Raw genomic sequence first — 14,045 nt, forward strand, 5'->3', positions numbered from 1 at the left:
CTCCAGCTTTGTAACCACACTGAAAATGTACCACTATCAGAAGCTCCTTTTCTATATGGTGAATTACTGCACACAGCACGCATTCTGTTGCCAAGCTATGGGCATGCAAGTTTTTAAAATATTATGCGATTTTCTATGCCTTCCAATGTGCCAGGCTTTATTTATTTAATATTTTGAGGTGAAATATCTGTCTGTGCATACCATTATCATTTAGGTTTTCCCAAGCTTAATGATTTTAAAGTCTTGATTTCTGCTTGTGGCTTTGACATTAAATTTATTTCAGAAATCTGTATTTCACCTTTGTTCTTCTAATATGCATACACTGCTTTTAATACATTATTTCCTAATTAAAAACAAAAGGATGCCTTTCAAACTCTCTTAGTTTCTCTGGTATGGAGGATATTGTGTTTGGTTTCATGTATTTTGCCTCAGGATTTTTAATTTCCTAAATCCTGAAGTGAGATTCATTTCATCAAACTTTAGACACCTAATTATTAGCCATTTAAGTCTAATCTATTAGTTCAGATTTTTATAGTCAAAAAAGGGAAAGAAACTCATCCTAGTTGCAATTCTTTCCAATTAACTTAGGCACTGCAGGATGAAACTGCCTTGGGATTTGCCCATTTCTCTTTACTGATGAAAATGTAAGATGGGTAGATTAGTTTTCTTTCAAATATCCTGCTATTAGGTGTCCGATGATGAGGGACATGGAACCTACCAATGATGCCAGTTTTGAATCACTTTTTTTTTTTTTTTGTGAAAAGTCACACGGATGTTATTAATACCTTTTATTTATCCTGCACTGTAGCCAGGAAGATACACTTTTATCTTACTGTTCCTAACTTTTTTCTTTACCATTGTATGCAGCTCTGAGAACACAAAGCAATTTGCTTTTATACATTTGCCTTAATAATGAACATTTCCTTTGCATCCCCTTATGCAATATCCTGCTGAAAGCTACCCTCTGTAACTTCACTGTATACTTTTCCACAATGAATTATGCGATTGATGTCACTAGCACAGCACAGACTTAACTCTTTGTTGTGTATGTAGATGACTCCCATGCAGACCTATTGGGGAAGGCAATTTCTTTTTATTTGGTTGTATTTTGATCAGAAGGGTTATTGTTAGATAGATAGTTATGTCCTTGTTTTTATTATGCAACTGACTTGAGAGAGGTTTTTTGTTCTTCTCTTTAGCTACCTCAGTCTGCATCCTCTTTCTATAGTTAATTTGCCTGACATTAGTGTCTGTTCACGTATTCCTGTTGAATCTTATTTGAGTAACATTCTGTCCTTCCACATGCCCTATCCTGTTTCCAGGATTAGCTGCATTACCCACACATCAATTATATAAGCAAGCCTCCATTTATGTCTCTGATTTTCCTTGCATTGAGATGTTAAATTTGGAATATAATAGGCTTCAAATATAATAGGCTTCAAATAACTTGAGTAAGATGCCTGAATTTTCCTCTCCTCTTCAGTGAGTTCAAAACAAAAAACCCATCATGTGCAAGTATCCCAGACATTTTACTCAGTGCCTACTAGAGAACAAGCTACTTCCCAGTCTGCAGCTACTTATCTATAGAAAGACCCAGCTAAGATCAATTCAGCTAACTACTTCCACCTTGCACATATCTCTACAGTGATTCCAAATTTGAAAGCTTCCAACTTTTAGCCATACTCTGCATCAAAGCCAGAGTTCGTTCTTTGGGTCTGACACTACATCTGATTCTGGAACTTTACAGTCAGACAGTTTTCTGTGAGAATGCATTAAACTAGTTTTTATTACCCTTGATTTTCACCCACTCTCACTGCTCTCAGACATGACAGAGAGAATGGGTCTAGAAATCATTCAAATATACCCAATAATTTAAGCTTCCCAGGACTACAGTACAATTCCATTTATCCTGAGTTTAGTATTTCAAATTAAAACAGTAGTGGGATTTAGGGAGAGGATTTAAAAAAAAAAAAAAAAAAAAAAAAAAAAAAAAAAAGTCAAAGAAGCAGAGCACTATTCACCAATATCAAAGATAAATTCCAATATCACTTATGCTAGATTTAGTCACTTCTTAGCTTTCTCCACAATGCAGATCAAGTTATCTTTGGATGTTAAATCACTGTAGATCTCATGCTCTTTTCAAAAAGATACTTGTTATTCTAATGATTAAATCCTATATAATCATGCCCTGCCTTTTTCAACTGCTGTACACTGATAGCTCTCCATCCTCAGAAGAAAATCCCCTGGTATGTGAGCAAAGATCATTCGCCCTTAGGAATCCAGATCCTCCTTAGGAGGATCTGGATAGGCTGCACCGATGGGCTGAGGTCAACTGCATGAAGTTCAACAAGGCCAAGTGCCGGGTCCTGCACCTGGGGCGCAATAACCCCAAGCAGAGCTACAGGCTGGGAGAGGAATGGTTGGAAAGCTGCCAGGCAGAGAAGGACCTGGGAGTGATGGTGGATAGTCGGCTGAATATGAGCCAGCAGTGTGCTCAGGTGGCCAAGAAGGCCAACAGCATCCTGGCTTGTATAAGAAACAGTGTGACCAGCAGGGCTAGGGAAGTGATTGTCCCCCTGTACTCGGCTCTGGTGAGGCCACACCTCAAGTACTGTGTTCAGTTTTAGGCCCCTTGCTACAAGAAGGACATCAAGGTGCTTGAGCAGGTGCAGAGAAGGGCGATGAAGCTGGTGAGGGGCCTGGAGAACAAGTCCTATGAGGAGCAGCTGAGGGAGCTGGGCTTGTTCAGCCTGGAGAAGAGGAGGCTCAGGGGTGACCTTATCGCTCTCTACAGGTACCTCAAAGGAGGCTGTAGTGAGGTGGGGGTTGGTCTGTTCTCCCACGTGCCTGGTGACAGGACGAGGGGGAATGGGCTTAAGTTGTGCCAGGGGAGTTTTAGGCTGGATCTTAGGAAGGACTTCTTTACCAAAAGGGTTGTTAGACATTGGAACAGGCTGCCCAGGGAAGTGGTGGAGTCACCATCCCTGGAAGTCTTGAAAAGACGTTGAGATGTAGAGCTTAGGGATATGGTTTAGTGGGGACTGTTAGTGTTTGGTCAGAGGTTGGACTCAATGATCTTGAGGTCTCTTCCAACCTAGAAATGCTGTGATTCTGTGATTCTGTGAAGTTCCCCCTTAATCTGCTGGGCATGCATTTAAGACTTGGAGATGTCTCTGTGCCCCACCAGCTCAGTCACACACACAAACTGTTGCATGAAGATTACCAAATAATCTCGGTCAGCTATAAACAGCAGTTAGCCATGTACAAAATTTAGGCAGATAATCTAAAGTTCAGTGGTTTGCCTGCTGCTACTCAAGCATGACCAAAACGGAAGTGTTTGCTTGTTAGACTATGACACAGCTAGTATCAAAATCACTCTTGAAAACTGCAGCTCTGCAAGGACCAAGATATCATTTGTCCTTACTGTGAAAAACATGGAATGAACAGAAATTATATCTTTTCTGTGTTAACTTTCTGTGTTAACTTTTATACATTTCTTCATATATATAAAAATGAGAAATAACAAAAACTCATGACATAACTAATTTACAAACTCCAATTTAAGTAGAAGTATTCACTAAATAAAAGCCACGATCCTCAAGAATCTTTCGAAGAGTTGCACAAAGGAAAGATTCTGGGTGTGGCAACATTCGCCTCTAGAGATGTATGTGCACAGCAGAAAAGTAACACCAGGCAATGGAATATTTAAGGACATAGTTTTAACAAACATGTACTTATGATACAGCCTACCTGCTATAGGAAAGTAATCTCTGGAAAAATCACTAGATGTAATTTTGACTAGTATCACAAGAATTTCTGTACTTCAGGGCTTTTTAATACTAAATATTGTAGTATAAAAGTATTTGCCTTTGGGAAGGATGGAATTACCTTGAATTACAGAACCACCATTATGCAATGAAATAAAAGGTAAAAAAATACCTTCTGAGCCTAATGCAGTGTTTTATGGAGGTAAAGGTGAGCTACCACATGTATTTAAGAACTGCGGCCACCTTTCCTGCCCATGGGATTTTGTTGTTTTCTTCTTTAAACTATATATAAATTAGTTTTCTCTCAAAAGCTCCAGTCAAGCATGCAGAAGGAGAGGGCACAGTAGTTACTGTTATATATTTAACAAAACTATTACAGTTAGAGTAGAACTCTGACCCTCAAGCAAAAGAAAAATGCAAGTCCTAGAGCCAGAACAGATGTATTACAACCATAGTATTTTTTCCTCTTTGAATATACTAATGCCATTAAGTCAAAAAAGATAGCGATTTACCAATAGTCTCAAAAATTTGACAGAACACATGAATTTAACAAAAGTATAGTCATTTGAAACTTACTAACCAAAAGAAATTGAGATTCTATTTTTTCCCGTTCTGACATGAATCAAAAACTTTGAAAACTCCAAATCTTCTGCATAATGGAAATCCTAAATTTATGGTTACTGGTTTTACCGTTTGCCATAAGGATTACCTGATCTCTCTCATTTGAAGGTTTTGTTTAAAAAATTACGGTAATCTGAGCCATTTAATATATAGGAGGAAAATTTCTGAAATATGCATTTGTTTCAGGCAGACAGAGGGAACGAAAATCAAGCAATTCCAAATTTTTCCCCTTAAAAATCCTGATGAGACTATTTTGAAGTGATCTATACTTGGCGGAAAAAAATTCAAATCCTATCCTGGTGATTTGAAAGTCCAGCATAAACGAGATCCCATTGTGAAACTTCCGTTAAAAAGTTTGCTATTCATACCCTCAAGCTTATTCAATCTTGAGAACAAAACTCTGAAGATCTTGTTTTTGAGTATGCTGTATCCTCCAACAGCCCATTTGACTTGTTCAGCTTCACCAGCCCTAGCAAACCACCCATCTGCATTCAGGCTACATTGGCCCGAGATGTTATCTACCTCTAGATGAGGAAGTCTCATGATTTAAAGTGAGAAAGACTGAAACGGAGAGGAGTAAACACTGATTTAAATGCCGTCTGATAGCAGTACAAAAGAAATGAACTATGCCTGGTGAGCAGGGACTGCAGAATGGAACTGCCAAAACAGTTGCCAGGATGTTCAAACAGCAATAAGGGGACCCAGGGTAAAGATTTGTGGGTACATGAACGGAGAGCAGAAGCCTGGAAATTAGGGATTCAATGGGAAATTTAACGGCCTACTTCAAAAGTGAAGGCATGCTAACATGCCAGCAAAGTATACAAATTTATATGCTGTAAGTACACATGCACAAACATTTCAAACTCAGTTTCCCAGCTTACAAGATACCACCACTCCAAAAATAACATTCTTTAATTTACTGTATGGTATCTGAGACACGCAGGTAGCCTGTTATGCCCATAGAGGACTGAAATGCAAGTGAGAGTGGGTTGATTGATATATCTTCCTGCTATCTTTTCCCCATCCCTGAATTAGGAAGACATAGATTTGGTTAGGCAGTTATATCTGAGTTCTGCTAAGTTCTACACTTAGTTTCTTCCAATTTTTAAAGCTGCCTTAGTGCAAAATTCATCTTTTTCTATTACCGTATTTAAATTATTTTTCCCTGGAGATGTAATCAGGCCAGCTGGAATGTGATAAGATTTTTTTGCCAGCCTTAAAATGCTGTAGACCCATGTCTGATATATTTTTGAAATGCCAGCATTATACATGGATTAGAATTCCCCTTTCATGCTGCACTGAACAACGTGATTATGTCTGCAATACTATAAAGCAACTGTGTCAACAATAAAGAAGAACCATTTGTGGCACAGGTCATTAAAACAATGAAAAATAGGCCCATGCAAGTGAAGTTCTTAGTGGGCTGAATAATTACTAGTTAACTAAGGAACAAAGCAGTAAATTTATTACAGGTTTAGAAGCATTACAATAAAGTGAAGTCAGTTTTCTTGAACTTGAACTGTATCAGAAGAGACTACAAAGCAAAAACATTGACAGCTCACAACAAATGCAGAAAAGGGAAGGGAACTTAGAGGATGCACAACTGGGGGAGGGTAGAATAGAAATCCCTCCACTGAAGACTTTTGTGCCAACCAAGTAGTCTGCCCATTTCACTGTGATGGTGCTGGGCTACCTGGAAGCATGTGTGCCATCCGTATATAACATAGGAGGTAAAGAGAACACACATTTCACCGAGGGCTATAAAGCTTATTATAAAGTTATAAGACTGTTTATACATGAGATCCAAGAGATTGGATTAAGGAGGTAGTGTAGAGGAATATTCATTCTCAGTTACTTATTTTAGAAGGAATAATGGAAAACAGAATAATCAAGTTTAACTTCCATTACAAACCTCTGTTTTTCATGCGGGGTCTGACAAGTCAGTTCAAACAATTCAAGTTTGTAATAAGAAAGCCAGTATTAAAAAAGATTAAAAACATAGAATTAGGCTCCTACTTCCATTATTGCCTTTTCTAAGCACTTCAGAAAACTCATATTGATAGCTTCTATACATTGCTTTTTTAATAATAGTTCTCAACTACTTGGCACTTTGAAGGTTTTTTCCCTGGAGGTTTCCAATAAGATTGGATCAGGAAAGATTTCATTTAGTTTTGCTCAGAACCTAAACTTTCCCTATGTAATTAGATCATGAGATTCCCACCTTGGTCAATTCCACTAGATCAATTTAATCAGATTTTAATATAGTCTTAAAATCTTTTTTGAAGTGGACTCATTCCTTTTTTCACATTAGCTCAGCATACAATCTTGCATGAAGAAATTCATGGTCTTCTGATAGATACAATTTAATTTTAAAAAATTCCACAGAAAAAAATACACATACCAAAAACAGACTACAGAACTTGTGTGGCAGTAGCATAGAGCTGAGCAGATTATCTAGCCTTTCAGTCTGTAACTGAGAGCATAAATGGTGTTTTACGTGACAGTTTCTTCAGCAGACAGAGTTTGTACAGAGTATGTGGAGCAGTGATGTCAGACGGTTATGAAAGAAAAGGTGGTACTGGCTGGGCTAGGTTGAAGATATACTGCTACTTACTCAGTATTCCTGCAATATTGCTGCAGAGCTCAAGTAACCCCTCAGAGTTACATTTGTTACTCTCCTCTTTAATGAGGGAGTGCGAGAGCTGGGGCAGGAGGGAGAATAAAGAGGGTCAATAATCAATAAAGCAAGTTTTCCCTGGCAGCACAAATAGCTGACAGACCTGCTTCCCAGAGAACACCAAAAATTACTTTGCGAGTAGCTGAGGAGATAAATCAACTTGCAGAACTCTTGGGAGAGCTATTATTGACAGATACAAGGATGATATAATTGCTTAAGATGAGCAGGTTTTTCTTTTATCTCAATAAAGCCCTTTTGGATGAAAAGATAGGAAAGACAGGTGTGAGACAACAGCATAAAGCCTGTTCTTAACTTATTTACATAATTTTATATAAAGGAGCATTGATGTATGAAGTGTAAAATGTGTTGAATGTTGAGAATAGGGTATTGCTGAGAATTTACGTACACTCCCAGAAACAAAGACACTTTATATTTGAAATTTTTTATTTGAAATATACTTTGCTGATTGAAGAAATGCACTGATCTTACAAAAGGTTGAGTATATGTTTAAGAAAATGTTTACTACTATTCTTACATAACCAACTGATACAGTTGCATCTGAAAGTGTTTCCTGTTACAATTGCATAAGAGATCACTCTTACAGCAATCAGCAGATGAGAACAGCAAACAGGATAATCTACTGCGCATTTCTTCTCTTTGAATTCCTTCTCCACTTCTGTATCCTGTGACATACCCTTCAGCCATTCTGGCGCCCTTCAGAACAGGTCATCCTAACTAATGAAAGGTGAACCAACACAGTAACGGGTTAGCAAAGAACTGTTTGCTTTGTTTACATTCAACTAGACAATTACTGTAAGCTTTGAAATGAAGTTTCCTTGCATAATACAGAAGCATCTTAGTATCAATAACCAATATGGGAGATATTCTTTAACGAACTTCACAGATACCTAAAACCTATTTTAACCCATGCTGGTCCACCTCTCACAACGACATTACCCGAATGGTGTAATCCTGTTGCCAGACTTCTGACCAGCCCCAGTGCATACGGAGTAAGTAGTTAATGATATATATATACAATTATTATATGGATTATATGGATTTCTTCAGGATTGTAGAGGAGGGATCTCAGAAGGTACAGTGCTACATTTTCAAGAACAGCCACAGATTTTGTGAGCTTCAAATATGGGAAATATTTTAAATAATTCAGTCAGATGCTGAAAGTATTGGCTGTCCCATTCCACTGGCATCAGTGGTATCTAAGTACTGAAGTTATCTTAGGTCTGGACGGTAAACTATGTTCCCCAGTACAGCCTGAAAGCTGACCATGATAAGCAACTATTTGCTTTAATCAACATCAAGATGAGATCAACATGGTAAATTAGTAGCTTAAAAAAAAAAAAAAAAAAAAAAAAAAAAAAAAGGCAGATAAAGTCAAAGTAGAATTGCTTCAGACCTGTTTTTCATTTAAGCTTTATTAAAAATCCTTCTCTATATAGCTTCTTCCACTGATGTTTTTCCTTGTCTGAAACACAGGATCAACTGAAGAACGAGGACACCAGTTATATCATAAATAACGATGAACTGAGTGAAAACTACGAATCCTCTGCTCATACACTAGGGCCAAAACAGGAGAGAACAGGCTGCACCCAGGCTACAAGCAAGGAAGATATTTGTGAAGGAGATCTTGGATTAGGAACATACGAACTCCAGCTTGAACACACATCATGTCAACATCAGCTAAATTCATTGGCATGAACAGTAATTTAAAATTGTAAATAAAAAGTAAACCAAAGAAAGAACATTACATGAGCAAAAGACTAGAAAGAGTACTAAGCACAAAAATCTTATATCTTACTGAGTAAATTCCTGTTCCTCTACATAAAGTTTACCGTCACTTATATAACTACAACAATATGCAGTTTTGTCTTTTTTTTTTTTTTAAACTGTAGCAGTTGTCATCAAAAAGGTAGGCACTGCCAGCCCACTGTAAACCCATTACAGCCACATGTTTTCTCACATTGCATTTGACTGTATCATGCCACTCACACATGTACGCTGGCCTTTGAATGCATCTTTAACCAGCCGGGATGGAAAGAAATATCTTTCTAACATACTCATGCTCTCAGCAGTTTTTATACAGCTGCTCCTGAACAGATCCACAACACAATGGAGAGGATTTTAGAAATAAAAGCAAGCATTTAACAGCATTTCCTGCATTCAAAGCATTAAGGTACCATCTTAAAAAAAAATTAAAAAAAAATCTGTTTCTCAACACTCAGAGTTAAAGCACCCAATTTGGGTTCTCTTGTTGCCTAGCAAATATATAGCCCCAACGCTCCCTAGGCTGTCTTTAAAAGGACAAAAACATCTCCCAAATGATCCAGAAAAGCCTGCACAGAGAAATGAGCTGCTTGAGGCACCTAGTAGGAGATGGCTAAGAAGTAGAATTGTCTCAAGACCCAGAGAGTGGTGAGATTTAAGCGGCTAATTACAAACTCCAGGGAGGCTCCCATCAAGATGCAAGCTTTTGATTCATTTAAGAACTACATGTAGCATAGTTTTTTGCATGAAGCATGATCAGAAGTGCTGCTTTCCCAAGCACTCCCCACATCAAGATTTTCTATAACCCAAAGTGTACAAAACAACATTACCTCTGCTTAGAAGGGATTTGAAGCTGCATCCTTCGCCCAAATATAAAGACTCCAGCCACTAAGCCAGTAAATTATGCTGAAATAATAGATCCTACCACTGTGGAGAATGTTCCACTTGGTACAAAAAAGAAAAAATACTTGGAGGGAAAAAAGATGAACGAGATGCATACATGTGAGCACACGAGCATGACAGGGATATCCCTAGTTAAGTAAACATAAACTCTAGTAGTACCTATTGAAATTATACAGGAAAGGAAGAAGATTTTTCTGAAGAGTACATGATATAACAATACTTAACATGCATTGCAGAACCTCAGTCAAGTTCCTTCATGCTCACAGTGTAACCTTTTCCTGAGGACCAGTCCAGGAGCTGCTTTCTAAATATGCCTTATAGCATAGTTTGTATAGGGTCACACCATGATACTATAAAATAAACATTAGTAGCAGGAGGCATTCCAGTTGGTAAAATCAGCAGCTGTCTCCCCACACACACACACTGCTTCACTGAATGGGCATGACCACTGTTCATACAACAATTATTCCACAAGGCATTTGTCATTACAGTTTCATAGCACAAAACTTACAAGCTGAAAACAGCATTGTTGTTTGTAAAATAATTTTAAGTGTATACTTTAAGACATCATCTGTTTTATTTTGCATTGCCTTAATGAAAAAGTTGTCTCTAATCAAATATCTCTGGAAAAAATATATCTTAAGACTGGCAACAAAGATAAACCTCTTTCTGTACTTATTCTGGGCACACACTTTCACATTGGTAGTGAAGTCAGTGATAGTTAGATATAAAAACAAGAGGAGAATTTAGGTATGAAAGTATTGATTGTTTGCATAAGTGCAGAAACTGACTAAACAAGTGGTCAATCACATACACAATGAGCTGCCACATACTATTATCACACGTTAGGGCAGATCAGCATTTGTACCAGGGAGGTACTGCAAATACAGGGGCAGAGACAGGCTATTGTTCTCACAACGTGTACCTTTCCTAACCTCCACAGTTTGAACTAACAGTGCATGATAATGTTTCCAATCAAGTTTTTTTAGTAGTGTCATTCTCAAATGCACAGTCAATAAGCAAGGAACTTGTAAACCGTAAGAATAAAAATCAAGCCATCTCCATGAATAGAGATAAGGCTGAATACATCTTGATTTCACCACAGATGGAAGCTGAAATACAAGCTTCAATATAATCAAGCTTTAGTCATTTTTAACCAGTAATTAATTAGCCTGGAAAAGTGTGGCTCTAGAACAATTGCTTTAAGCATAAGTTTGACCACTGGATATGCCATCATGAAAGATCAGAAGCTTAGACTGGCATTTTATTTTCCCCCAAACACTAAACAAGTAACTTCAAAGGAACTCAGTCCCCCTGTGGTTTAAAAAATAAATAAATCAGGCATGAAAAGTTTTCAGAAAAAGTAGTGAATTTCCAACTCCCTGCCTTGTTCAGCTTTGCGTTGTGGAAAAAAGATGCATAGTAGGTCATGAGAAGGAGAAAGGGTGAGAAAGTAAGGTTTTATTGCCTAGTACTGCACATCCTGCAGCATATTGTGGGAAGCGGTAAAGACAACAGGAAACAGGAGAGCAGGTAGAGACATGCCTCAGTGAGATAAATATGTGGCAACACCATGAGAAATTATCATGGACAGGTACTAGCACAGTCCTGATTTCAGTAGCTAAGATATCCTGTTGCAATCTTCAGAAGTACTGAGTACTTGCCACCAAGCTTCCCAAATTCCTTGGGAAGCATGGACCCCAGTCCTCAGCTTACAGGGCAAATCAATAAACTGTTATTAAGAAGATGCAAAGCTGTTTTTCACAACTGCTACATGACCTGCAAATGACAAACTCTTCCCAAAAAGAGTTCTGCTCTTAGATTCTGCTCTGCAATCCGTCCCACAGTATACTCTATGGGGTTTTTGATTTGTCGTCTCTGTGTCCAAATCTCTCACACGTGTGAGAAATGTGATAAATGGAGAGCTCTGGGGTCTGAAGTTCTGTTTATTCAAAAAAGAGTCGGTAGTGAGAACTCCCCTCACTGTTGTGTCTGTATGCCTAAACTTCTCTTGGTAAAGAAAGTCATCTCTTGTAACAGGAGAGTTCTTTCTTCACGACAGATTTTTATGCTGTCTGTCAAGAAGCTCAATCAGTGGTCCCAGCAAGATGGAGCTTTATCCTCCAGGACTATGATCAGCAACAAAATACCATTGGCTTTTAGGAAATGTAATTTGAGCTGCAAGCAAACCTGAAACTTGTATTAAATGGCAATAAAAGTCCTGATGATCCATTACATTGTTCAGCCTTGCCATTGCCTAATTTTAAGTTATTCTTTTCGTGACGTGCAGTTTAAGAGAGTTAAAACAACATTAAAACAGATGATATATTTGTATTCAAGTAAAAATTACTGGCAACAAGTAATTCTGCACAACCATTTAAACAGAGCAATGGATGTTGAAAGGCCTTTAATGTTAATTTACAGTTCATATGCTAGAGATTTAAACTACTCAATATCTCACTGCATTTGATTGAACCCTCAAGGTACACATGATAAATGTGAAGCTATTCTTCCTATCCAAGTTAATCTGATAGAACACCACTTGGAAAAGAGAGATGTAAAATATTGTCAAAACAGTGACTGTATGTTTGAAGGCCAACATGCTAGTAGAGACGGAAATCTGCAATACTGCTAAACCTTTCAGTTTTCAGAAGTAACAAGTGAAGTTTTATATTGAGCTGCAGAGAGTGTTTAGCAAACTCTCTCTGGTTTGCTTGGTTGGAAGCAGCAGAATGAATCCAGGATATAAATAGGAGATAGGAGAGCCAGCCCCAAAGACGCTGTTCTAAAAATATCAGGTCACAATGATAACTTTCACAGAGAAGTGAAACATTCAGTAACCTCGCTGAAAGCAGGGGCCACTAGAAGCAAACATCTACACTGCTGTGTTAAAAAGATCCCATTTTTCCTCAGTAACCATATTAGGGCTAACTCCAGACCAACTAACCCTGTACATAACTTAAGCTGCTAAACTAATTGCATTGAAGCCAAGAGTGATTCACACCCCTTTTGCTGAGCAACCTAAGTGCCGTGCTGGGCTTTGAATGATCTGTACAATAGGTCTGTCTGCCCTTGTGAAAGCTGGTCTGTATTTTGCTATCAGACATCAAGTAATGCAGACCTGTAAGGTCCCACCTGCTAGGTGTATTGGGGTACAACACAAAAGCAGCGAGATACATGTCACTTCAGATGCACATAAGCACTACACATGTTTTCAAAATTCTTTTTTTCATGAGTTCAGTGAATCCTCAGGACACAAACATCTGTTATGCACTTAAGAAAAGGAAAAACCAGAATACCCACTTTAAAGATTGGAAGCTACTTCTAAAGGCAAAGTTACTTTCCCCTACTTCGTTCGAGTGAAATGCAAAATAGCCCTTTTCAATATCTTACAGAAAACCACTTTTGAGCATTGTAAAGAACTTAACACAAGCAAGCTCATCCCTGACAGAATAATCCCAACAGACATGAGTTCTCCTTAGTGAACCGTGAAAGGCTTGTCAATATTTTTATTTTATAAACAGCCTTTCAGAGCTTAAACTCTCCAGTCAATCCTAATTTCCCAAGCAAGCAGTAAGCATCAGTCCCAATACCAGTTAATTTTCAGCTCATGAAATGCCTTCCCTTAGCTCAATGATTAGCTTTCCTAGTAGGTATTACTGCTCAGGAGAATTTGACAAATGTTTGGACACATTTTTCCTTTAATATTTGGGGAAAGGGGGGGGGTTAACGGTTTAAGTGTCATAATTGCATACTTCCAGTTTCCCCACTGTTAACAGGCACATTGCCTTCTTCCCACAGCAGCCCACCCTGGCTCTGGGCACACCACAGGAGGCAGGGAGCACTTCACAAGCTCTGCTGCACAATGGGAGCCATAGGAATGACTCTGCTCCAAAATAACCTTTTTTCCACCACTGTCAGAGCACGGGCAACATCTTCCCACTTAATTCAGTGTTGCTGGTCTCTATTACTCCTCTGCAAAAATGAAATCTGAGGTACAAAAGAACAAATATTGTTTCAGGCCTCAGAGGATTCTCAAATCTGAGCAAACCAAATGAACATAACCCAGTGAAAACCCAGCAGGGCCTGAAACCTTGGTGCCAGAAGCAGCAGTAAGGAATGCCCGGAGGTGGTTTCCAGCCATGGCACTACATCCTTCTTTACTACCTAGCTGTCTGCTTCTGTGTGCTGCATCTGGACATAAATAACATACTGCTGCCTCAGTAAGGATTTGAAACTAGAGAGCACTACAACTAACAACCTAAACACTGAAAGGAATAACCTTATGCCATGAT

The 14,045-nt window shown here is 38.4% G+C and overlaps 1 protein-coding gene across 1 annotated transcript in view; it reads left to right on the plus strand.

Moving 5' to 3' along the window:
- Positions 1-10,566, plus strand: part of SLC9A9 (solute carrier family 9 member A9) — a 226,536-nt gene extending 215,970 nt beyond the window's left edge. Inside the window, exons 15-16 of the mRNA XM_082767482.1 lie at positions 7,970-8,075; positions 8,560-10,566. Of these exons, the coding sequence (XP_082623608.1) occupies positions 7,970-8,075; positions 8,560-8,781 (328 nt within the window). The 3' untranslated portion in view covers positions 8,782-10,566. The remainder of the gene's footprint in view (positions 1-7,969; positions 8,076-8,559) is intronic.
- The last annotated feature ends 3,479 nt before the right edge of the window (positions 10,567-14,045 follow it).

This window comes from Aythya marila (assembly GCF_965140915.1).
Source record: "Aythya marila genome assembly, chromosome: 9".
NCBI lineage: Eukaryota > Metazoa > Chordata > Aves > Anseriformes > Anatidae > Aythya > Aythya marila.